Below are 23,836 nucleotides of genomic sequence, written 5' to 3'. Positions count from 1 at the left end.
CTAGCCCTAACCTTTGGTCATTGTATCAGAACATCCAACCAACCCTAACTTCATTATACAGATCCCCAATCAACCATAACCTCCTCATATCAGATGCCCAACCAACCCTAAATTCATGGTATCAGAACGCCAAACCAACCCTAAACTCATTGTATCAGATGCCCAACCAACCCTAAACTCATTGTATCAGAACGCCCAACCAACCCTAAACTCATTGTATCAGAACGCCCAACCAACCCTAAACTCATTGTATCAGAACACCCAACCAAACCTAAACTCATTGTATCAGAACGCCCAACCAACCTTAACCTTATTATATCAGAACACCCAACCAACCCTAAACTCATTGTATCAGAACGCCCATCCAACCTTAACCTTATTATATCAGAACACCCAACCAACCCGAACCTCATTGTATCAGAACACCCAACCAAACCTAACCTTATTGTATCAGAACACCCAACCAACCCTAACCTCATGATATAAGAGATGTTGAGACAGCAGAGTGTCACCACTTTATCACTACTATCTGCTACTAACTAACCAAGGCCTTATGGGTAGGTTCAAGAGGATTTAGGGCTAAGGTTACGTCCCAAATGGCAACGTAATCCCTATAGTGCCATATATCGTGCAGTAGCAAAAGTAGTACACTATGTAGGGAATAGGGTGCCATTTGGGACTAATACTAATCTGTATTTGTTATTTTATTTATGGCCACAAATAACCTTCTCAGCCCTAAATCATCATCTCAACACCAAGATAATGTTAGTCTGAACTTCAGCCACTGTAACACTATCGCCAAACACCCATAATCCACTTTGTCTCTCTATTTAGACCTATAATATGAGTCAACTCAACTCCCCGTGAGAAAATGAGAACAGAGCCTCGCTCAGTCAGGAAAACCATTGCATGCATCCACAGTCGCTCAAAGCATGGAAAGCCCATTTATTTTTTATGGTAAATAAAACATTTGTTAACCATTTATACTGCTTTTGCTCATTGTTTTACTGTGGTTTTATTTTTAGGTTTATGCCCTACTTTGACATGCCAGGGATTTGATGTGCGCATTAGGAGCTTAAAATGGCAAAACTCAGCCAAAACATTTTAGTCCTGGTTGCCCAACAGTTTCCATGTTGCCTGGAATTTGCTCACACTCTCTATGATGTAGTAATGTTCTGCCAACCTCTGGCATAACACACTCTCTGTGATGTAGTAATGCTCTGCCCACCTCTGGCATAACACACTCTCTGTGATGTAGTAATGTTCTGCCCACCTCTGGCATAACACACTCTCTGTGATGTAGTAATGTTCTGCCCACCTCTGGCATAACACACTCTCTGTGATGTAGTAATGCTCTGCCAGCCTCTGGTATAACACACTCTCTGTGATGTAGTAATGCTCTGCCCACCTCTGGCATAACACACTCTCTGTGATGTAGTAATGCTCTGCCCACCTCTGGCATAACACACTCTCTGTGATGTAGTAATGCTCTGCCCACCTCTGGCATAACACACTCTCTGTGATGTAGTAATGCTCTGCCCACCTCTGGCATAACACACTCTCTGTGATGTAGTAATGCTCTGCCCACCTCTGGCATAACACACTCTCTGTGATGTAGTAATGCTCTGCCCACCTCTGGCATAACACACTCTCTGTGATGTAGTAATGCTCTGCCCACCTCTGGCATAACACACTCTCTGTGATGTAGTAATGCTCTGCCCACCTCTGGCATAACACACTCTCTGTGATGTAGTAATGCTCTGCCCACCTCTGGCATAACACACTCTCTGTGATGTAGTAATGCTCTGCCCACCTCTGGCATAACACACTCTCTGTGATGTAGTAATGCTCTGCCCACCTCTGGCATAACACACTCTCTGTGATGTAGTAATGCTCTGCCCACCTCTGGCATAACACACTCTCTGTGATGTAGTAATGCTCTGCCCACCTCTGGCATAACACACTCTCTGTGATGTAGTAATGCTCTGCCCACCTCTGGCATAACACACTCTCTGTGATGTAGTAATGCTCTGCCCACCTCTGGCATAACACACTCTCTGTGATGTAGTAATGCTCTGCCCACCTCTGGCATAACACACTCTCTGTGATGTAGTAATGCTCTGCCCACCTCTGGCATAACACACTCTCTGTGATGTAGTAATGCTCTGCCCACCTCTGGCATAACACACTCTCTGTGATGTAGTAATGCTCTGCCCACCTCTGGCATAACACACTCTCTGTGATGTAGTAATGCTCTGCCCACCTCTGGCATAACACACTCTCTGTGATGTAGTAATGCTCTGCCCACCTCTGGCATAACACACTCTCTGTGATGTAGTAATGCTCTGCCACCTCTGGCATAACACACTCTCTGTGATGTAGTAATGCTCTGCCAACCTCTGGCATAACACACTCTCTGTGATGTAGTAATGCTCTGCCCACCTCTGGCATAACACACTCTCTGTGATGTAGTAATGCTCTGCCCACCCTCTGGCATAACACACTCTCTGTGATGTAGTAATGCTCTGCCCACCTCTGGCATAACACACTCTCTGTGATGTAGTAATGCTCTGCCACCTCTGGCATAACACACTCTCTGTGATGTAGTAATGCTCTGCCCACCTCTGGCATAACACACTCTCTGTGATGTAGTAATGCTCTGCCTCTCCTCTGGCGTAACACACTCTCTGTGATGTAGTAATGCTCTGCCCACCTCTGGCTGTAACACACTCTCTGTGATGTAGTAATGCTCTGCCAACCTCTGGCTGTAACACACTCTCTGTGATGTACTAATGCTCTGCCCACCTCTGGCATAACACACTCTCTGTGATGTAGTAATGCTCTGCCAACCTCTGGCATAACACACTCTCTGTGATGTAGTAATGCTCTGCCCACCTCTGGCATAACACACTCTCTGTGATGTTTGCTCTGCCAACCTCTGGCATAACACACTCTCTGTGATGTTTTAATGCTCTGTCCTGTCTCTCTGTCTGTTTTTCACTCTCTGTGATGTAGTAATGCTCTGCCCACTGTCTGGCATAACACACTCTCTGTGATGTTTTTGCTCTGCCCACTCTGGCATAACACACTCTCTGTCTCTGTAGTTTTGCTCTGCCCACTCTCTGGTTTTTCACAACACACTCTCTGTCTGTTTTTGCTCTGCCCACCTCTGTCTGTTTTTCACAATCTCTCATTTATCATCATGTCTGTTTTTCTTCTCTGTGCTCTCTGTCTCAGCAACACCCTCTTCTCTCACTTTCTGTCTGAAATGCCCCTCTGTCTGCTCTGTCTTTTCTCTCTCTCTGTCTGTTTTTCTCTCTCTCTCTGTCTGTTTTTCTCTCTCTCTCTCTGTCTGTTTTTCTCTCTCTCTCTGTCTGTTTTTCTCTCTCTCTCTGTCTGTTTTTCTCTCTCTCTTTCTGTCTGTTTTTCTCTCTCTCAGTTCAATTCAATGGGCTTTATTGTCATGGGAAACATATGTTTACATTGCCAAATCAAGTGAAATGGATAAACAAAAGTGAAATAAACAATAAAAGTGAACAGTAAATATTACACTCAAACAAGTTCCAAAAGAATAGAGACATTTCAAATGTCATTATATCTATTTACAGTGTTGTAACGATGTGCAAATAGTTAAAGTACAAGATGGAAAATAAATCCTCATGAATATGGGTTGTATTTACAATGGTGTTTGCTCTCTCTCCATCGATTCCCTGTCGTTTCAGCCCTCCCCTCTGTTTTCCTCACACTTGCTAATCCTCTTTAATTAACGGTGGTCATTAAAGAGGTTCAGGACTATACACTTGTGGTCATTAGTCAGTACAGTTGGAATGTCCCACATTTTTTCAACATCAATTCTCCATTAAGACGCCTGAGCTTTAGTTCTCTGAACTTCACAGGCTGGCTTGTTTGTAGGAAAACTAGCTTGTGTTGAAAGTGTGTGTGTGTGTGAGTGTGTGTGTGTGTGTGTGTGTGTGTGTGTGTGTGTGTGTGTGTGTGTGTGTGTGTGTGTGTGTGTGTGTGTGTGTGTGTGTGTGTGTAGTGTACGTATGTGTGTGTGTGTTAGTGTACGTATGTGTGTGTGAGAGCATCCCAAGCTGAGGGCAATGGAGTGTGTAGAAGGAAAACACTGAGTCGGATTAGGACTCTCAACCCTCCGTTTTTCTTTCTCCCTGTCATGTTTCTCTCAAGGGCTTCCTTGATAGATGAGTTGTGGTCCAAGGGAAATTCCCTAATCCTATCTGGGCTGGGATTCCCTGTATAAGGAAAAATGTTTTTTTTGAGGGATGAATGGAGAGATGGAAGGAGGATGGAGGGATGGAAGGAGAGCGGAGGATGAAGGGTGCTTGGCTCCGGGGAAGGTGGATGACAGTGAAGAGGGGCATGGAGATTAATGTGGTATTGCTCTGTGATGACTACCTCATACAAGCATGAGATCCCTGCATAGAGATTAGTGTTGTGATTGTTTTCACAGCCCTCGTCTGTCCACTGCAGGACTGTGCTAACATGTTTCTCCGTGATTCAGGTTGGTTATGGGCCTTTGTCTATCTAGTACTGACGTGAAGCTTTATAGCTCATAACAGAAAAACAGAAAATGGACCACACAAGCTTTAACCCGTATTTGTAATGCTAGTAGTAAAACAGTTTTATGTCTTTTCATTTTAGAAGTGCTTTTGTTTTAACACTACCCATGTTGGTAGTGATTATAGAGGGGACACTGGGGATATGCTTTTATACACCTGGTACAAAGCGTCTCACCTTTGCATTGAGGGAAGTTGACAACAGAAAGCAACCACATTCAACATGTGTTTTCGGTTGACTGAATACTGAGTGCCTGGACAGCTCTCTTTTTTCATCTTTTTAATGTATTCTGCTATGTATGTCCTTGAAAGGGAAAGGTCATTCTTCACAACTCCTCTGCAAATGTCATCCATGCTGTTTAATTGCTAGACAAGAGCATTGTCACAAAATGTTTACTTACTATCAGAACCTCCTTCACACAATGTACTTTGTGGCTGAGTGACTGGGGTGAGGAGTACGACAGTCAGTACTGAGTTTAACCCTGCACTATCCCTGTTTTATTTCACAATAGTCACAGTGATTGCTACTGAGACAAATCACAGAGAAGAGAAGCCCCTAAAGTCAGCTTCAATCAAATGATATTTTTGCCAGCAGTCCTCTACAGCAGGGGTTCTTCAACTTTTTCAGTTCGAGACCCAAATGAAGAAGAAATAGTATGTGATTATAGATGTATTATCATAACTTGTGACCCACCTCTCACATGCCCAGGGCCCGCTTCGAGTCCCGACCCATAGTTTAAGAAGCCCTGCTCTAGAGATGTGATGGGGATACAGCTGGATGTGGATGTGACGAGGGACCCCAGTACACACGTGCCTTCTCAGAGAGAGAGAACTTACAGCTGGCTGTAGAACACACTACTGTTGCATCTGAAATGACACCCTACTCCCTATATAGTACACTACCTATGGGCCCTGGTCAAACCACCTATGGACTCTAGCCAAAAGTAGTGCGCTAGGCCTATATAGTGAATAGGGTGCCATTTTGGATGCGCCCCTAGAGAATGAAACTGAACGTTTCCAGCTGGCTGCAGAACAGACCCTCCCAGAGGCCTGCTGTCTAAACTCCCCAGGGCCATGTACTCACTGTCAGTAACCAGGCAGTGGACTTTTATCACATCCCCTAAAAACTGGAGGATTGGTTACAGTACCAGCATGTGCTGTTCACAGAGTGCTGAACACTTCCTGGTTGCTGACAGTCAGATACTACAAGTCCAAGACATTGATTAGCTGATTTTATTTTCTCACAGACACATTTCTTCTTTCATTTAACCTTTATTTAACTAGGCAAGTCAGTTAAGAACAAATTCTTATTTCAAATTCACAATGACGACCTGTGACCCAAGTCACAAGTTATGATAATACATCTATAATCACATACTATTTCTTCTTCATTTGGGTCTCGAACTGCCTTGTTCAGGGGCAGAACGACAGATTTGTACCTTGTCAGCTCGGGGATTCAAACTTGCAACCTTTCGGTTACTAGTCCAACGCTCTAACCACTAGGCTACCCTGCCACCCTGTATACTGACATTACATACAGGGCTTGTGAGTTGGAATATCGCATAGACATTGTGACGACCCTTCCACTCTGTCTGCCGAATTCTTCCTCTTTGCTCTTGTTTTCCTTAATAGGATGTCAGTGGGTGGAGCCGGGAGGGTCGTCAGCGAAATGGGACACACCTGGGCTCAGTTGTGTCCCAGGATAAATGCACCTCTTCCCCATTCATTGAGGAGACTCTCTCCATGCAGACACTGATTGATTTTGGTTGTGGCATTTTTGTGGCTGTTTTTTTGTTTGTTTGCGTTGGCACCTTTCAATACCCCTCATTATCACATTTATGCATGCAACCACTTACTTACACTACTGATTACTGATCACAATTTCTAATTGTATTTAGTTTACTTTAGTTAATAAATATATTTTGTTTTTCCTTATCTCCATGTCATCTCCCTTTTTGTTACGGGTATCGAGACGGTTTATGACACATGGAACTCAATTCAATACAATTCAAATATAAATGGGACGCTTCGATTTTCTTGGTTCGAGACATTTGTTTGATAACAGCATCAGACAGTGGTTGACTGACTGTTGAATGGAGATCTGTGGACTGGTGTCTGGTGCACATTTCCATGATTTGAGAACTGATTTCAGTACAACACATACATCTGTTATCGGGCTCCGTTGTTTTTCTATGACACTCAGTTGTTTTGACATGCTCCTATATTTCTGTCTCTGTATACACTTTGGGCTTCACAATGTTGTGTGAAAGAGGCTTTATCAATATTTTAGTTAGGATTCAACCCCAAATGACTTGCCCCTATACCTTCCGTCTTAACCTTAAGTCTAACTCCTAAACAAAACAGAATCCCTACAGTTTTTTTAACACATGCATTGTCTAATGCCTGAAATTATGAGGAATCACCACCCAATGATGTAATGTCCCTGCATAATGATTCCACCATTGGCATTTTGGCCTCACAGAGCTCATTTATCAACAGTTGAGGCTGAATTCTGCTTGTGATCATTAATTAGTACAGTATATTTGATTAACAGCCAAGCCCTGAAGTTCTACCCCTGTTATAACATGAGAAATCAGCGAGCTATAAAGGCCATACTGTGAAACTGTTCCTATATACAGCGAATGCCCTGCTGTTGAAACAGCTGCGTGGGATTTGTGGTTCCCTTGTGTAAAGCGGCATGGGTGGGCGGTGTAGTGAGACATGGCCACTTACACTATACTCTCTACTGACATTGTTGTATGTAGTCTGTCTAGCCAGCATGCTTGGACAGAAGCCTCTATGTACTGTTACAATGCATTCGAAAAGTATTCAGACCCCTTGACCTTTTACACATTGTTAAGTTACAGCCTTATTCTAAAATGTATTACATTTTTAAAAATCATCATCAATCTACAAACAATACCCCATAATGACAAAGCGAAAACAGTTTTTAATTTTTTTTAGAAATACCATATTTACATAGGTATTCAGACCCTGCTATGAGACTCGAAATTGAGCTCAGGTGCATCTGGTTTCCATTGATCATCCTTGTGATGTTTCTACAACTTGATTGGAGTCCACCTGTGGCAAATTCAATTGATTGGACATGATTTGGAAAGGCACACACCTGAGGCTGCATTCATTGTAGCTGGGGTTTTAACAAGGCTAATCTGAAAACAAGACTCCCTAAATTTTATCAGCATATTGATTGCGCAACCAGGGGTGGAAAGACCCTGGATCATTGTTACTCTAACTTCCGCGACATATAAGGCCCTGCCCCGCCCCCTTTCGGAAAAGCTGACCACGACTCCATTTTGTTGATCCCTGCCTACAGACAGAAACTAAAACAAGAAGCTCCCACGCTGAGGTCTGTCCAACGCTGGTCCGACCATGACTCCACACTCCAAGACTGCTTCCATCACGTGGACTGGGAGATGTTTCACAGGTCAGACAACAACATTGACGAATACGCTGATACGGTGTGCGAGTTCATTAGAACGTGCGTTGAAGATGTCAGTTCCCATAGCAACGATTAAAACATTCCCTAACCAGAAACCGTGGATTGATGGCAGCATTCGTGTGAAACTGAAGGCACGAACCACTGCTTTTAATCAGGGCAAGGTGTCTGGTAACATGACTGAATACAAACAGTGCAGCTATTCCCTCCGCAAGGCTATCAAACAAGCTAAGCGCCAGTACAGAGACAAAGTAGAATCTCAATTCAACGGCTCAGACACAAGAGGTATGTGGCAGGGTCTACAGTCAATCACGGACTACAGGAAGAAACCCAGCCCAGTCACGGACCAGGATGTCTTGCTCCCAGGCAGACTAAATAACTTTTTGCCCGCTTTGAGGACAATACAGTGCCACTGATGGCCTGCAACGGAATCATGCGGTCTCTCCTTCACTGCAGCCGAAGTGAGTAAGACATTTAAACGTGTTAACCCTCGCAAGGCTGCAGGCCCAGACGGCATCCCCAGCCGCGCCCAGAGCATGCGCAGACCAGCTGGCCGGTGTGTTTACGGACATATTCAACCAATCCCTATACCAGTCTGCTGTTCCCACATGCTTCAAGAGGGCCACCATTGTTCCTGTTCCCAAGAAAGCTAAGGTAACTGAGCTAAACGACTACCGCCCTAGCACTCACATCCGTCATCATGAAGTGCTTTGAGAGACTAGTCAAGGACCATATCACCTCCACCCTACCTGACACCCTTGACCCACTCCAATTTGCTTACCGCCCAAATAGGTCCACAGACGATGCAATCTCAACCACACTGCACACTGCCCTAACCCATCTGGACAAGAGGAATACCTATGTGAGAATGCTGTTCATCGACTACAGCTCGGCATTCAACACCATAGTACCCTCCAAGCTCGTCATCAAGCTCGAGACCCTGGGTCTCGACCCCGCCCTGTGCAACTGGGTACTGGACTTCCTGACGGGCCGCCCCAGGTGGTGAGGGTAGGCAACAACATCTCCTCCCCGCTGATCCTCAACACTGGGGCCCCACAAGGGTGCGTTCTGAGCCCCCTCCTGTACTCCCTGTTCACCCACGACTGCGTGGCCATGCACGCTCCAACTCAATCATCAAGTTTGCGGACGACACAACAGTGGTAGGCTTGATTACCAACAACGACGAGACGGCCTACAGGGAGGAGGTGAGGGCCCTCGGAGTGTGGTGTCAGGAAAATAACCTCACACTCAACGTCAACAAAACTAAGGAGATGATTGTGGACTTCAGGAAACAGCAGAGGGAACACCCCCATCCACATCGATGGAACAGTAGTGGAGAGGGTAGCAAGTTTTAAGTTCCTCGGCATACACATCACAGACAAACTGAATTGGTCCACTCACACAGACAGCATCGTGAGGAAGGCGCAGCAGCGCCTCTTCAACCTCAGGAGGCTGAAGAAATTCGGCTTGTCACCAAAAGCACTCACAAACTTCTACAGATGCACAATCGAGAGCATCCTGGCGGGCTGTATCACCGCCTGGTATGGCAACTGCACCGCCCTCAACCGTAAGGCTCTCCAGAGGGTAGTGAGGTCTGCACAACGCATCACCGGGGCAAACTACCTGCCCTCCAGGACACCTACACCACCCGATGCTACAGGAAGGCCATAAAGATCATCAAGGACATCAACCACCCGAGCCACTGCCTGTTCACCCCGCTGTCATCCAGAAGGCGAGGTCAGTACAGGTGCATCAAAGCTGGGACCGAGAGACTGAAAAACAGCTTCTATCTCAAGGCCATCAGACTGTTAAACAGCCACCACTAACATTGAGTGGCTACTGCCAACACACTGTCAATGACACTGACTCTACTCCAGCCACTTTAATCATGGGAATTGATGGGAAATGATGTAAATATATCACTAGCCACTTTAAACAATGCTACCTTATATAATGTTACTTACCCTACATTGTTCATCTCATATGCATACGTTGATACTGTACTCTATATCATCGACTGCATCCTTATGTAATACATGTATCACTAGCCACTTTAACTATGCCACTTGGTTTACATACTTATCTCATATGTATATACTGTACTCGATATCATCTACTGTATCTTGCCTATGCTGCTCTGTACCATCACTCATTCATATATCCTTATGTACATATTCTTTATCCCCTTACACTGTGTATAAGACAGTAGTTTTTTTTGGAATTGTTAGTTAGATTACTTGCTCGTTATTACTGCATTGTCGGAACTAGAAGCACAAGCATTTCGCTACACTCGCATTAACATCTGCTAACCATGTGTATGTGACAAATAAAATTTGATTTGATTTGATTTGATTTGTCTATATAAGGTCCAAAAGTTGACAGTGCATGTCACAGCTAAAACCAAGCCATGAGGTCAAAGGAATTGTCAGAGAGCTCCGAGACAGGATTGTGTCCAGGTATAGATCTGGGGAAGAGTACCAAAAAATGTCTGCAGCATTGAGGTTCCCCAAGAACACAGTGGCCTCCAATCATTCTTAAATGAAAGAAGTTTGGAACCACCAAGAACTGGCCACCCCGCCAAACTGAGCAATCGGGGGAGAAGGGCCTTAGTCAGGGAGGTGACCAAGAACCCGATGGTCACTCTGGCAGAGCTCCAGAGTTCCTCTGTGAAGATGAGAGAACCTTCCAGAAGGACAACCATCTCTGCAACACTCCACCAATCAGGCCTTTATGGTAGAGTGGCCAGATGGAAGCCACTCCTCAATAAACGGCACATGACGGCCTGCTTGGGCACCTAAAGGACTCAGACCATGAGAAACAAGATTATCTGGTCTGATGGAACCAAGATTGAATTCTTTGGCCTGAATGCCAAGCGTCACATCTGGCAGAAACCTGGCACCATGCCTACTGTGAAGCATGGTGGTGGCAGCATCACGCTGTGTGTTTTTTTTTCGGTGGTAGGGACTGGGAGACTAGTCAGAATTGAGGGGGAAATAAACAGAGCAAAGTACAGAGAGATTCTTGATGAAAACCTGCTACAGAGCGCTCAGGACCTCAGACTGGGGCAAAGGTTCACCTTCCAACAGGACAACGACACTAAGCACACAGCCAAGACAACCCAGGAGTGATTTCAAGGCAAGTCTCTGAATGTCCTTGAGTGGCCAAGCCAGAGCTCAGACTTGAACCCGATCTAACCTGAAAATATCTGTGCAGCAATGCTCCCCATCCAACCTGACAGAGCATAAGAGGATCTGCAGAGAAGATTCAGATAAACTCCCCAAATACAGGTGTCCCAAGTTTGTAACGTCATACCCAAGAAGACTTGAGGCTGTAATCGCTGCCAAAGGTGCTTCAACAAAGTACTGAGTAAAGGGTCTGAATACTTATGTAAATGTAAATTTCTTTTTTTTTTAAATATGTTTTTCTCAGCAAAAATGTCTGTACTGTTTAAGCTTTGTCATTATGGGGTATTGTGTGTGTAGATTAATGAGGAAAAAACACCATTTAATACATTTTAGAATAAGGCAGTTAACAAAATGTGGATCAAGTCAAGGGGACTGAATACTTTTCTAATGTACTGTGAGGTGTTTGTAGTGTATTTGTGGTTTAAAAAGGCTTTTGAAGTTTGCAATATCCACTTTGACATTTCAGATTTGATTTTCAAAAAAAAGGATCAACACCTACAAAAATTCCCATGAATTATAATCCACATAACAAATCACATGTCCTGTTGCTGCAGGATTATTTTCCTGCTGTAGCAAACTGTCTCAAATGAAGATCCTATATCTGTATAACATTCCCATTCTGTAAGTCATACCGCTGAGTTGTTCCCCATGGATCAGCTTGGCACCATTGCCTGGCAGTGTCCCTGATGGCACTGGTTAGCTGAAGCTTATCTTTATCATTCTGCAAATCTTATTGTTCAGCTGGTAATGTCTCATTGCCTGCACAGACTGGTCCATCCTTCTTAATGCAGAGCAGTGTTATTATTACTAAAGCTGCAAGGGTGAAGTGGTTAGTTTAGCAGTATTTAGCCTGTTGGTTTTGTATAAATTGGTTAGTTTTGTAGTATTTAGCCTGTTGGTTTTGTATGAAGTGGTTAGTTTAGCAGTATTTAGCCTGTTGGTTTTGTATAAATTGGTTAGTTTTGTAGTATTTAGCCTGTTGGTTTTGTATAAATTGGTTAGTTTTGTAGTATTTAGCCTGTTGGTTTTGTATAAATTGGTTAGTTTTGCAGTATTTAGCCTGTTGGTTTTGTATAAATTGGTTAGTTTTGCAGTATTTAGCCTGTTGGTTTTGTATGAAGTGGTTAGTTTAGCAGTATTTAGCCTGTTGGTTTTGTATAAATTGGTTAGTTTTGTAGTATTTAGCCTGTTGGTTTTGTATAAATGGGTTAGTTTAGCAGTATTTGGCCTGTTGGTGTTGCATAAGGTGTTTATTTTAGCAGTATTTGGCCTGTTGGTGTTGCATAAGGTGTTTATTTTAGCAGTATTTAACCTGTTGGTTTTGTATGAAGTGGTTATTTTAGCAGTATTTAACCTGTTGGTTTTGTATGTAGTGGTTAGTTTAGCAGTATTTAGCCTGTCTGTTTTGTATAAATTGGTTAGTTTTGTAGTATTTAGCCAGTTGGTTTTGTATGAATTGGTTAGTTTAGCAGTATTTAGCCTGTTGGTTTTGTATAAATTGGTTAGTTTTGTAGTATTTAGCCTGTTGGTTTTGTATAAATTGGTTAGTTTTAGGGTTTTGTAGTATTTCGGAATGGCCTTAATTAGTTTAAGGTTTTCATAACCATGGAAATTATTTATTTAACTAGGCAAGTTTATTTTTTAACTAGGCAAGTTTATTTATTTAACCTGTTGGCAAGTTACACTTCAGCAGTATTTAGCCTGTTGGTTTTGTATAAAGTGTTTATTTTAGCAGTATTTAACCTGTTGGTTTTGTATAAAGTGTTTATTTTAGTAGTATTTAGCCTGTGGTTTTGTATAAAGTGTTTATTTTAGCAGTATTTAACCTGTTGGTTTTGTATAAGTGTTTATTTTAGTAGTATTTATGCTGGTTTTGTATAAAGTGTTTATTTTAGCAGTATTTAACCTGTCGGTTTTGTATAGTGTTTATTTTAGCAGTATTTAACCTGTTGGTTTTGTATAAATGGGTTATTTTAGCAGTATTTGGCCTGTTGGTGTTGCATAAGGTGTTTATTTTAGCAGTATTTAACCTGTTGGTTTTGTATGAAGTGGTTATTTTAGCAGTATTTAACCTGTTGGTTTTGTATGAAGTGGTTATTTTAGCAGTATTTAACCTGTTGGTTTTGTATGACGTGGTTATTTTAGCAGTATTTAACCTGTCGGTTTTGTATAGTGTTTATTTTAGCAGTATTTAGCCTGCTGGTTTTGTATAAAGTGTTTATTATAGCAGTATTTAACCTGTCGGTTTTGTATAGTGTTTATTTTAGCAGTATTTAACCTGCTGGTTTTGTATGAGAGTGACATAACTTGAACTTCCTTTTGAAAGACTGCTTCTAAAAGTGTATGTAGGTCAGCTGTGGGAGATGCAGTCAGGTTCCTGGGATCAGACTACTGTCCTATTTGAGGGAACGCTCCACCTTGATGTGACATTAGCTGTTATGCTGTTATACTTTCTCTTGGAAAGCTAATACAGACAATGAGAGACTTTTTTCCCCTTGCCCCTGCGATTTGGAAGAATGTCCCTGTGTTGAATTTGGCCTTCGTTGGGCTCTCTCTGGAAAAGCGTGGTAATCCATGGATGTCTGTTGATCTTTCTAATTGGCGATGTGGTTTTACTCTGACATGGGGAAAGTACACCAGGATGCATGAGCTGTAAGGGGATCGGCTCAGTGGTGGTCAACATCTCATGTCAACATAGACAGACCATAAAAACCACTACATTTTCTTTTAGACCTAATAGAAATTCTATGGATGAAACAGAGCAGCCCAGTTAAGGAAGGCAGTTTATTTTTCAAGTTCCACCTGTACGCTTCTTCAACTGGAAAACACTATCACTTAGAGTTACCCAAAGTGAAAAATGGCAAGGACATATTTTTTTAAATAAAAAAGTAACAGAACTTCTGTTTTTATTATTGAAAATAGATACAGAAATGAAAGTGTGTTTACAAAAACAAGAGTACAGTTCCATATGACAAACATTCTCCATAAAAAATAAGTATGAAAACACTGATCTGCAAGCGCATTGAGCCAAAAATGTATTTTTGTACAAAACTAAGAAATCATTCAACAGGACTCCTCTCTGTACCATTTATCAAGGCTACTAAGAAGAAAAGATATCCCTCTTATTTTCCAACATGATATATATACAACGTGTTGTATCAGAGGATGTAAAATGTTGCCAGTGGAACACTGTGAAGTATGAGCGTTCGCTTTAAGGGACGTGTCTTTTGAAAAAGTTAGTTGAAAAAATACTGTCTCTCCATATACATATAAATACATTTATGCTGTGCAAATTGCAAGTGTAAAGACCTCCCATGCACAGCCACCCCATATATCAGGGCTAATGAAGGAGAAGTATTGGTTTGGTGCGAGACGTCCTCTGCATGTGTGCTTATTTTCCTTTTTGGTTTTAGGTGACTGCGAGGGGAAGATGCAGGTGCGTCATGTGCCATTGCTCGGTCAACATTCATACAATGAACTACTGGCACAGGAGGTTGGTGGCACTTTAATTGGGGAGGACGGGCTCGTGATAATGACTGGAGGGGAATTAGTGGAATGTTTTCAAATACAGCAAATACATGGTTTCCATATGTTTAATGCCATTCCATTCACTCCGTTCCAGCCATTATTATGAGCCGTCCTCCCCTCAGCAGCCTCCACTGGTTAGTGGATATGTGTGAGAGTGGACTTCATGTTAATATTTACAGCATTATCTTCTCTGAAGGTGTATATTGAACTAGGGCTGGATTCAATTTGTTTCGCTGAAGCATTACAGATTGCGTGATGGAAATGTAAAGGTCATTTCCCATTGAGCCGACATATGCAGCGTTTACCATGAATGCAGTCTCCGCTAACTCGGGAAAATTGCCTTTAAATTTCAATCATGCTGCAACGCTGAGCTTCAGCGGATTGAATAGAGCCCTAAGACTGACCAAATTATGGGACAATTCTTGCACCATGAATCGGTCACTGAATGAAACCATGAAATTCCGGCAGGTTGTCTGAAACTCTACAACTCGTACTGTACAGCAAAAGCGTTGCATTATAACCCATTTCCTAGAACTCGGAACATGGCATCAAACACTTTGATAAATAATATTATACACGTTATCAAAATAAGTTTCAGGGAGCCAGCTTCCCATTATTAAAACAAAAAAAAGATACCTACTGTATGTTTGTTACCTCACACTGTTAGTTAGAAGTTTCTCCATTTATCTCATACTATGTTCTTTTTATCCCTTTGCCTTTTTGTCATGTTTGATAAATAAGATAAGGCTATTACATATGGACATTATATTAACCTGACCCGGAGATCCTGTACAGGTTTTTACATGGCTGGGGGTTGGGGGCGGATGGATGGGGATATGTAGCATCCAGAGACTGATTGGATGCGTAGAAGGACCCTTCCTGCCACCTTCCCAGCCGGTTTGATATGTACTGTATATCCTTCGGCCTTCTCCACAGACAGCTTTGGGGGGGTCCTACCATTTGCCAGGAATGGCCGTTCCACACTCATACCATGACACGTAGGTGACGTGAGAGTTCCCTCCTATCTGACCAAAGTTGACTGGCTCTTGTCTCATAGCCCTGTAATACCCTGTATGTAACAGACAAAATGAAGTGAGGGGCTGAACTTTGAGTCGTTTTAGACATTGTGAAAATGCAGTTGTTTTCAGGCATGGATATTAAGCATTTTCTTAACAGGTTCTCAATCCAACAATTGAAAGATAGATGTGTCAGTGCTGTAGCTTGTACCTTCTCTTGCTGGCAGCTGGTCAGCCCTGACTTGGTTTCCTGTCCTTCCATCCAGGAACGAGTCTACAAACTGACAGTGGTCCTCACCATGGCCAGTCTGGTCCCCAATGTTGTAAAATTTACCTGTAAAGTTATTAGGGGAAAAAGTTGTCGAAAGGGATGGCAATTTAAACTGAGCTACAGTACTGTTCTCTACTATAGACACTAAGTGCCGGAAGCAGAACTGACCGTTGAGAGAATCACTCAGATATATCTTGTATCGGAGGGAGTTGCAGAGCTGGATGCCCACAAACTTGCGGTACCAGGTCCTTTTTACGTACTGCTTGCCATTGCACTCCGAGTATGAGTCTGTCTTGAAGGGGAACTGGGTCCAGATGGCATCTTTTCCTACAGGAAATAGTTAACAAAATATTAGAACGTGGAATATCAAAGGCATTAAGCATGAAACAAAGATAATAATTAAGAAAGTAGAGATGAGTAGAAGCCCAAATGTATATTTGCATTCCCAATCAGAGTTGTCTTTTTAGTGTATCACAGCCTTTTACTACTGATGAAATGAAAGGGAAAATAAAAATGTCTCCATTCATTTAGCTGTGTAAATGTTTGGTCTGGCTGTGAGTTGGGCGTGGAAGAAGTGAGCTCATAGATATTGGATGGAGAGCAGTGTACTGCTGCACTGGGGCACCACAGACTCCACAGACTCTCGCTGTGCCAGGCCAGACCTTCATTAGATCATCCATTCATTCAGCCTGGTGGAATGTGTCACCTGGGACCGGTGCTCAGGACAGACCACAGACTGAGGGGCTTACCTGAGACATTCTCACTCACACGTGGGTCCGCTGCAGGACGGAGGGATGGAGAGATGAAGAAAAAGAGGCAGAGAGAGAAATGTGAGTTAGTAGGTGCTTTCAAATGTCTTTTTCTCAGAATAGACTGTAGAAATGGTTCCGAAACGATTTTGAATTAAGTTGGTTATTCTCCTAAATAAAAGACCACAAAACCACACGTCTTGTAGCAAAGCCATACAAAATCTACGGAAAGTAATTTAGTCCACTCTGGCACTGAAGAGCCAGTCTGATATGGTAGTGTGGGACCCCAGGAGACTCCAGGACAAATCATTTGCCTTCAAACTCCTCCTCATCTCTCACATAGAGGGTAAGCCTCTGTGAGCCAATGAGGCCCAGCGGTGAGGTCCTCCCAGAACCATAAAAATGACCTGATTCCCTACTTGCCATTCATTTATGATACGCTGTTGTATTAGTGAGTTTGATTGAGTGTGTTGTGAGCTGCAATGCAGGATGAGGGAGAGCTGGCAGCTGACAGCACTCCTGGGGTTGGAGGCAGTTTACATGGAGAGGCAGCAGCCAATGTTATGGAAATGGAGAGGCCATGCTGAAATCATTAGGTTAACAACAGCTAGTTAATTACAGACCCCTACACCGGTAAGTGGTGGACCGCCAGACATGACTGGAGCTGGCTGACGAGACTGTGCGTTAGTACGTTTGTATGTGCGTATTTTAGTGGATGCTTGTTTCTTTGTTTAAAGCCAAATGCCTGACCTTGTCAACAGATGGCCTACGCAAAAGGCCAGATGTGGCTCTTTAACTTTTAACTGACTCCTGAATAGGTAATGGCGTAAGTCAGCGATTCAGCGAAACAACCAATCACCAAGTGTCGTTTAATGAGGTGTATTAGTGCTGGCCTAGAAAACAACGTGGCCCATACTGTACCTGATTCAGTGTTGAAGGACACAGGCTCACTGGGTGGCCCCTCTCCAAGCTCGTTCTTGGGTTTCACCTTGAACTCGTAGCTGTGAGGTAAGAGCAGGAAGTGTCACTATCAGAAGGTCTCACAGCGATTATCCTACCGACTCGCTCCAGATTCCAATTTCCGCTCCATTTCCAATTGCAAGCAATCATTTCCACAGAATCAGATTTTCCTCTAATCCTCACAGCGTTTAAAGTGGACACAGTATTTTGATGGAAACGTAGTGTATTCTTGTTCGGCCTTGTTGTTACAGCAAGGAAAGGCTCTAGTATTGCCTCCCTATTTATCTCTTCTCCAGACAGTGCAGTCCAGAGAGCCAGAGTCCCTCCCGCTAATGTCTCCTCCATATGAGATGTTCAGACACAGCGATTGGTCCACCACGTGCCAGTAGCCTCAGCAGGCTCAGCTCACAGGAAGCCCTGGTTTATATTCTATCACTTCTTTAATGTCAAATACTCCCATATTCAGGCTTCATTAAAAACCTAGGGAGCGTGGCGGCCCTCCTCTGCTCTCCACACGCCTTTCTTCTCCAACTACGCCAGAGAGAAGTGCAGGTCCTGATCTTAACCAGACATAGCTAGCTAGCTTATCCTTCTGACAAAAGTAGTAATAATACAATGAATAATTAAAATGTTGTATTATTTCCATGAACGAAAGCCTTTCAGATAGTATAAGTTTCACAAACATTTACATTTGAGTTATTTAGCAGACTTACGGTAGCGAGTGCATGCATTTTCATACTTTTTCAAAGTTCTGAAAAAAGCTACCGTCTGAGGACTGAGAGCATACCGAGAGAACACAATGTGTTGAATCAATCTGAAACACAGGCACAAAGATGTTATATTATATACCTGCTCTCGGGTTTGAGGTTCTCTACTGCAGTGTGAGTCTGGTTGGTGGTCAGGATGGAGACCTGAGTACCATCTGGTCCCTTCGTCGTGGAGATGACCTCATATTCTACACAACAACCAGGAAATCACTGTTGAATTCAAGAATTCACCAAGTATCCCAATATTCAGAGTCACACTTTCCAATGTACACTACCGTTAAAAAGTTTGTGGTCACATAGAAATGTCCTTGTTTTTCAAAGATCATTTTTTGTCCATTAAAATAACATCAAATTGATCAGAAATACAGTGTAGACATTGTTAAATGTTGTAAATGACTATTGTAGCTGGAAATGGCAGATGTTTTAATAAAATATCTACATAAGCATACAGAGGCCCATTATTAGCAACCGTCACTCCTGTGTTCCAATGGCACGTTGTGTTAGCCTTGTAAAATGATAAACTTAGATTAACTAATTGATCATAAGAAAACCCTTTTGCAATTATGTTAGCACAGCTGAAAACTGTTGTACTGATTAAAGAAGCATCTGGAGCATCAGCATTTCTGTATTCGATTACAGGCTCAAAATGGCCAGAAACAAAGAACTTTCTTCTGAAACTCGTCAGTCTATTCTTGTTCTGAGAAATGAAGGCCATTCCATGCGAGAAATTGCCAAGAAACGGAAGATCTCGTACAATGCTGTGTACTACTCCCTTCACGGAACAGAGCAAACTGGATCTAACCAGAATAGAAAGAGAGTGGGAGGCCCCGGTGCACAACTGAGCAAGAGGACAAGTACATTAGAGTGTCTAGTTTGAGAAACAGATGAAATGAAGTCCTCAACTGGCAGCTTCATTAAATAGTGCCTGCAAAACACCAGTCTCAACGTCAACAGTGAAGAGGCGACTCCAGGATGCTGGCCTTCTCAAACTAGACACTCTAATGTACTTGTCCTCTTGCTCTTGCTTTATTTATCAGGACAACAGTTTTCAGCTGTGCTAACATAATTGCAAAAGGGTTTTCTAATGATCAATTAGCCTTTTAAAATGATAAACTTGGATTAGATAACACAACATGCCATTGGAACACAGGAATGATGGTTGCTGATAATGGGCCTCTGTACGCCTATGTAGATATTCCCAAAAAACATCTACCATTTCCAGCTACAATAGTCATTTATAACATCAACAATGTCTATTGTACTCTGTATTTCGGATCAATTTGATGTTATTTTATTAATGGACTTTTTGCAGGTGCTTTTCTTTGAAAAACACTTAAATTTCTAAATTTCCCCAAACTTTTGAACGGTGGTGTATGTTGCTATGCATTTGCATTGTAGTTGGAGTACAAAGACAGGTACAGTGTCCCACTCTCCCCACCTGTGGTGTCGTTGTCTGTCTTTTCCCAGTCTAGAATGATGAAGGAGGGGCATCCCTCCACCGTTACCACGGTGAGGTTGTAGGGCGGAGACTTGGGCGGGGCTGTCACGTTTGTCTCCCCGCCCTCCTCCTCTGGGAAGTAGCTGAGAGAGGTGGTGATGGAACAAGGCTCGTCTGGTTTCTTGTCCGTCTTGTAGACTACATGGGGTGCTTAGGGAAGAGAGATCACATTTAAAGGATCCCTGCACTGCTGGTTCAAAATGACCATTTAGTCATTTTCTGTCCGGGACAATAGAAGTACATGATGGTTACAAGCAGGGTTTTTTACTTACCAACGAAACGTTTCTTTCCCAATGCGTCCACGTCAGAGGCTGGTAGGGAGCTGAATAATGAGGAGTTCTCCCAGGTTTCAAACCAGATGTCTGTGAGAGGATGAGAAAGGACAAGGATATGCTTTAGAGCTCCACAAAACACATTTAAGGATTGTCCTCACATGGGGCACCAATAATGTAGGTTTTCTTAGGACATAATTTAGCTCTGAATTGTGATCGGTTATACCGTTGGCTGATGGTGCAGTCGTTGTTGTGTGTCTGTGGTCTTGCTTGGCAGGTTTAGTCGTCACTGATGGAAACTTCTTCAAAATGGAGGCCTTGTCTGTTTGCTTCAAGACATTCAGCTTGTCTGTAGAGAACAGAGTTTGGCAAAGCACATAGTTTACAAAAAAAAAGTTTGTTGTTTTTCTTGGCTTTCTCAATATTTCTATATTTGTTTAGAGGAAAGGTGCCTTTCGAGGTTGTAAACATAAGCTCAGCCAAATGACAAACTTCATGATGACAAAATACTCTTTCCCTAACAGCTGGTTTATAATGGAGTTTCGGAACTGGTGTGTATACCCCCATTTCAGGCAGTGGATGATGTATAGAAAACTGCTCAATGTTCAATTATGTGTTATTATTACAACCAACTAAACCTTACTCATATCACCAGGTTTGCCAACCAGGTTGGTCTTTTTGTTGACAGGAATGGATGGACGAGATCCTGAAAAATAGAAATCAAAGGAAACAACAGTCAATCACATAATCACTAAACATTACAATTTCTGCGAGAACCATTCCTTTGTCTCTCTGATGGCATTATTTGCCTTGAAGAGGTCATCTTAAATGAAAAACAGTGGAACACTCTTTCACCGCCACTTGTAGAATAACCCAAATTCCTTGACCATTGTTGACACAATCGGCAATATCTAGAGAAAATCCTACATCAGGATTTCATCACGTATCTGACATGCACCATCTGTCATACACTGTTAGAAAAAATCTTTCCAAAAATGGTTCTTCTGCTGTCCCCATAGGAGAACCCTTTTTGCTTCCAGGTAGAACTCTTTGTGTAAAGGCTTCTACATGGAACATAATAGGGTTACACCTGGAACCAAAAAGGGTTCTCCTATGGGGACAGCAGAAGAACCTTTTTAGGTTCTAGATAGCACATCATACTGATGACCAAGAGCTGTGGAAAATGATTGGAAGGAACTCTATATGGACTGTATAAATAAACGGATGGTAAAACCCCATACCCTACGCCCAATGAACCTTAAAACATGAACAATCCTTTGTAATTCCTTGAGGTTTTACACATGTTCTGAAAGTTACCCAGAACGAAATGCTTAACCTGTTGCCAATTAGCGCTCTGTTGCATTGAGGCCAAATTCTTCACAATCAAGGAATTGTTCCTAATCCATAAGAAAATATGCTAAATGCAAAGCCCCAGTACATAAAAGCTGGTGTAGCTCTGAAACATTTTAGCTGGTAATATAAAACAATAAGGGTCCATTACTTTCCATCAATTACATGTAAAATATCCATGTTTGAAATACTGCCAGTTTGCAGTTAGCACTGCTTTATCCAACTCTACAGTTTCTAGAAAACATGGTTCTACTTAAAAAGAAAAGCTTTCCCGAACTTTTTTCATGCTGTCATTCAGGATAGCATATGTTATACATTTATAAAACTGTGACTCTACTGAAATCGGAGTAAAAATAGATATTTCTCTGCAATGACAGTGTTCTATGTAATCTTAAAACATTGCATTTTTCTAGCCACGTGGAACCAGCATAGATAAAGATGACAAATGTTTCAAAGGGTACAGAACATGCAGTGAAGCTTGATCATAGGGGACTGCATGATCAAGTGACAAGCCACCAAACACAATCATTATTGACTGCTGACTTTTTCTGCCTTTGCACTGTGACCTGTCTACTCATGCAAAAATATTAGTCCACTAAGTCTAGTTCATACAAACACAAATCTGTAACCAAATGCAAACATTGAATTCCTGTAGCTGATGAAAAGCTGATGCCATGCACTCCTGATTGCATGATGGGTACTCTAAACACTGGCACCTCCACAGTGATGCACTAGCCTGTGAAGATTATTGTTCTTCTTAAGTCAATACTTGCAATCAGGCCAGAAGCATGTGGAACCTACCCAGGAAAATAGATGAAAATGAGCCACCCTCCAAACAAAACGTCAAGTTCATTACACGGCGGCAGGGCTATTATAGAACACTTTATTTCTTAACATGTGGTAAGAGAAAGTGCAAAGCTTGGTGAGAAACACGCCAAAATAAGGTTCTTAAAAATAAGCTAATGACCCTCAGACGTCATACTTTCCAAAAAAGGAGAGTATTTTCCAAAGGCCCGGCTAAACTGAAGCCTTTGGTCGAATTCTTAGTGATGGTCGTCCAGTGTTTTGATCAAAACAAGACGTATTTTTACATCCAACATGGCCGACTCATGCAGTCTGGGCCGGAATGAAGGCGATGGAAGCTAGCGTGTGTCAGCGTGGGCAGGGCTAGCTTTGCGCTGGGTGCAGATAAGACTGGATTCATGCCATTTTACCATAGAACTGGTCCTCAATGGAAGAGAAGCCTGAACGGCCCAAAACATCAGGGTTTATGTCCTCCAACAGCGAGTTGTTTGTGTTTGCTGCAGGAAAAGTACTAAGATTAAAACCTATTCCCAAACCTATTGTGTCTTTGAGGGAAATGTGGCGTGTCCAGGCACTTGAAGACATCGATGATATCTGAACATATCAATTAAGATCTTTCAAAGAATCATCCTTGAGTATTCCACTGTCTTGCATTATCAGTAAAGACACAACCAATTGACCATAACATAAAACAGAGCACAAACATACAGTGAATGATGATGATAGACAACCCAACCACATCTCATGCTCAATGAGTACAGTACAGGACTGACATGCATACAATCATGCGCAGGGTGAAACCCAACCATAAGCAGCTCAACATTGATTTGACTTCCAGTTTGCCCGTTTGTGACAGAGAAACAGCATTGGTTATGTAGCTCGGCATACAAAGAGCCTGATCTTTGAAGACCTCTGAAACTGCTTCAGTTTCTGCCTGGAAAACATGAACTGAGTTTTCCCACCACCACAAATGGGTACTAACACAGGCTTACCTCCCTAAAAAGAGCAGTGATTACTTAATACCCCTTTGATTACTCATTGTCATAAGCTTTGAAGCCTGCAAAAGCATTGAATCTGCAGAAGCTTGCATTAAAACCAAGAACACCAAGACCCTTGGACAGATGGCAACGTATGGATAGACAGACTGACGGGCTGATGAATGGATGGATGGTTAGACAGACACATTATTGACAAACAAAATGAATGGGTGAAGGACACCGATATTGGTTGATGATGCCGCCACAACGCCAACAAACTGTATGGGTTAATGGATGAGAGACACAGAGGAGAAATATCAGCTCTTTTTACCCATTCTCAGTCTGTTCCAAACGACTGGTTTGGGGAGGCCGGTTCCTTTGTGATGCTTACCATTGGCTGTGGAGAAGAAGAGTGACTGTTATGG

The 23,836-nt window shown here is 42.5% G+C and overlaps 1 protein-coding gene across 19 annotated transcripts in view; it reads right to left on the bottom strand.

Moving 5' to 3' along the window:
• Positions 1-13,989: 13,989 nt before the first annotated feature.
• Positions 13,990-23,836, bottom strand: part of abi3bpb (ABI family, member 3 (NESH) binding protein b) — a 29,766-nt gene continuing 19,919 nt past the window's right edge. For 7 of the 19 annotated variants that reach the window (XM_042296664.1, XM_042296667.1, XM_042296672.1 and 4 more), the window contains 12 exons: positions 23,743-23,808; positions 22,845-22,931; positions 20,924-20,986; positions 20,507-20,629; positions 20,281-20,370; positions 19,949-20,158; positions 18,593-18,698; positions 17,705-17,784; positions 16,784-16,813; positions 16,203-16,361; positions 15,975-16,097; positions 13,990-15,816 (listed from right to left, as the gene is read on the bottom strand). In XM_042296664.1, coding sequence (XP_042152598.1) covers positions 15,701-15,816; positions 15,975-16,097; positions 16,203-16,361; positions 16,784-16,813; positions 17,705-17,784; positions 18,593-18,698; positions 19,949-20,158; positions 20,281-20,370; positions 20,507-20,629; positions 20,924-20,986; positions 22,845-22,931; positions 23,743-23,808 — 1,253 coding nt within the window. In that variant the 3' untranslated portion in view covers positions 13,990-15,700. The remainder of the gene's footprint in view (positions 15,817-15,974; positions 16,098-16,202; positions 16,362-16,783; positions 16,814-17,704; positions 17,785-18,592; positions 18,699-19,948; positions 20,159-20,280; positions 20,371-20,506; positions 20,630-20,923; positions 20,987-22,844; positions 22,932-23,742; positions 23,809-23,836) is intronic. The other 12 variants (XM_042296669.1, XM_042296675.1, XM_042296677.1 and 9 more) reach the window with 3 other exon arrangements.

Source organism: Oncorhynchus tshawytscha, linkage group LG14, assembly GCF_018296145.1.
Source record: "Oncorhynchus tshawytscha isolate Ot180627B linkage group LG14, Otsh_v2.0, whole genome shotgun sequence".
Classification (NCBI taxonomy): Eukaryota; Metazoa; Chordata; class Actinopteri; order Salmoniformes; family Salmonidae; genus Oncorhynchus; species Oncorhynchus tshawytscha.
Note: the sequence above shows the minus strand (reverse complement) of the source record. Positions and strands in the feature narration are given on the sequence as shown.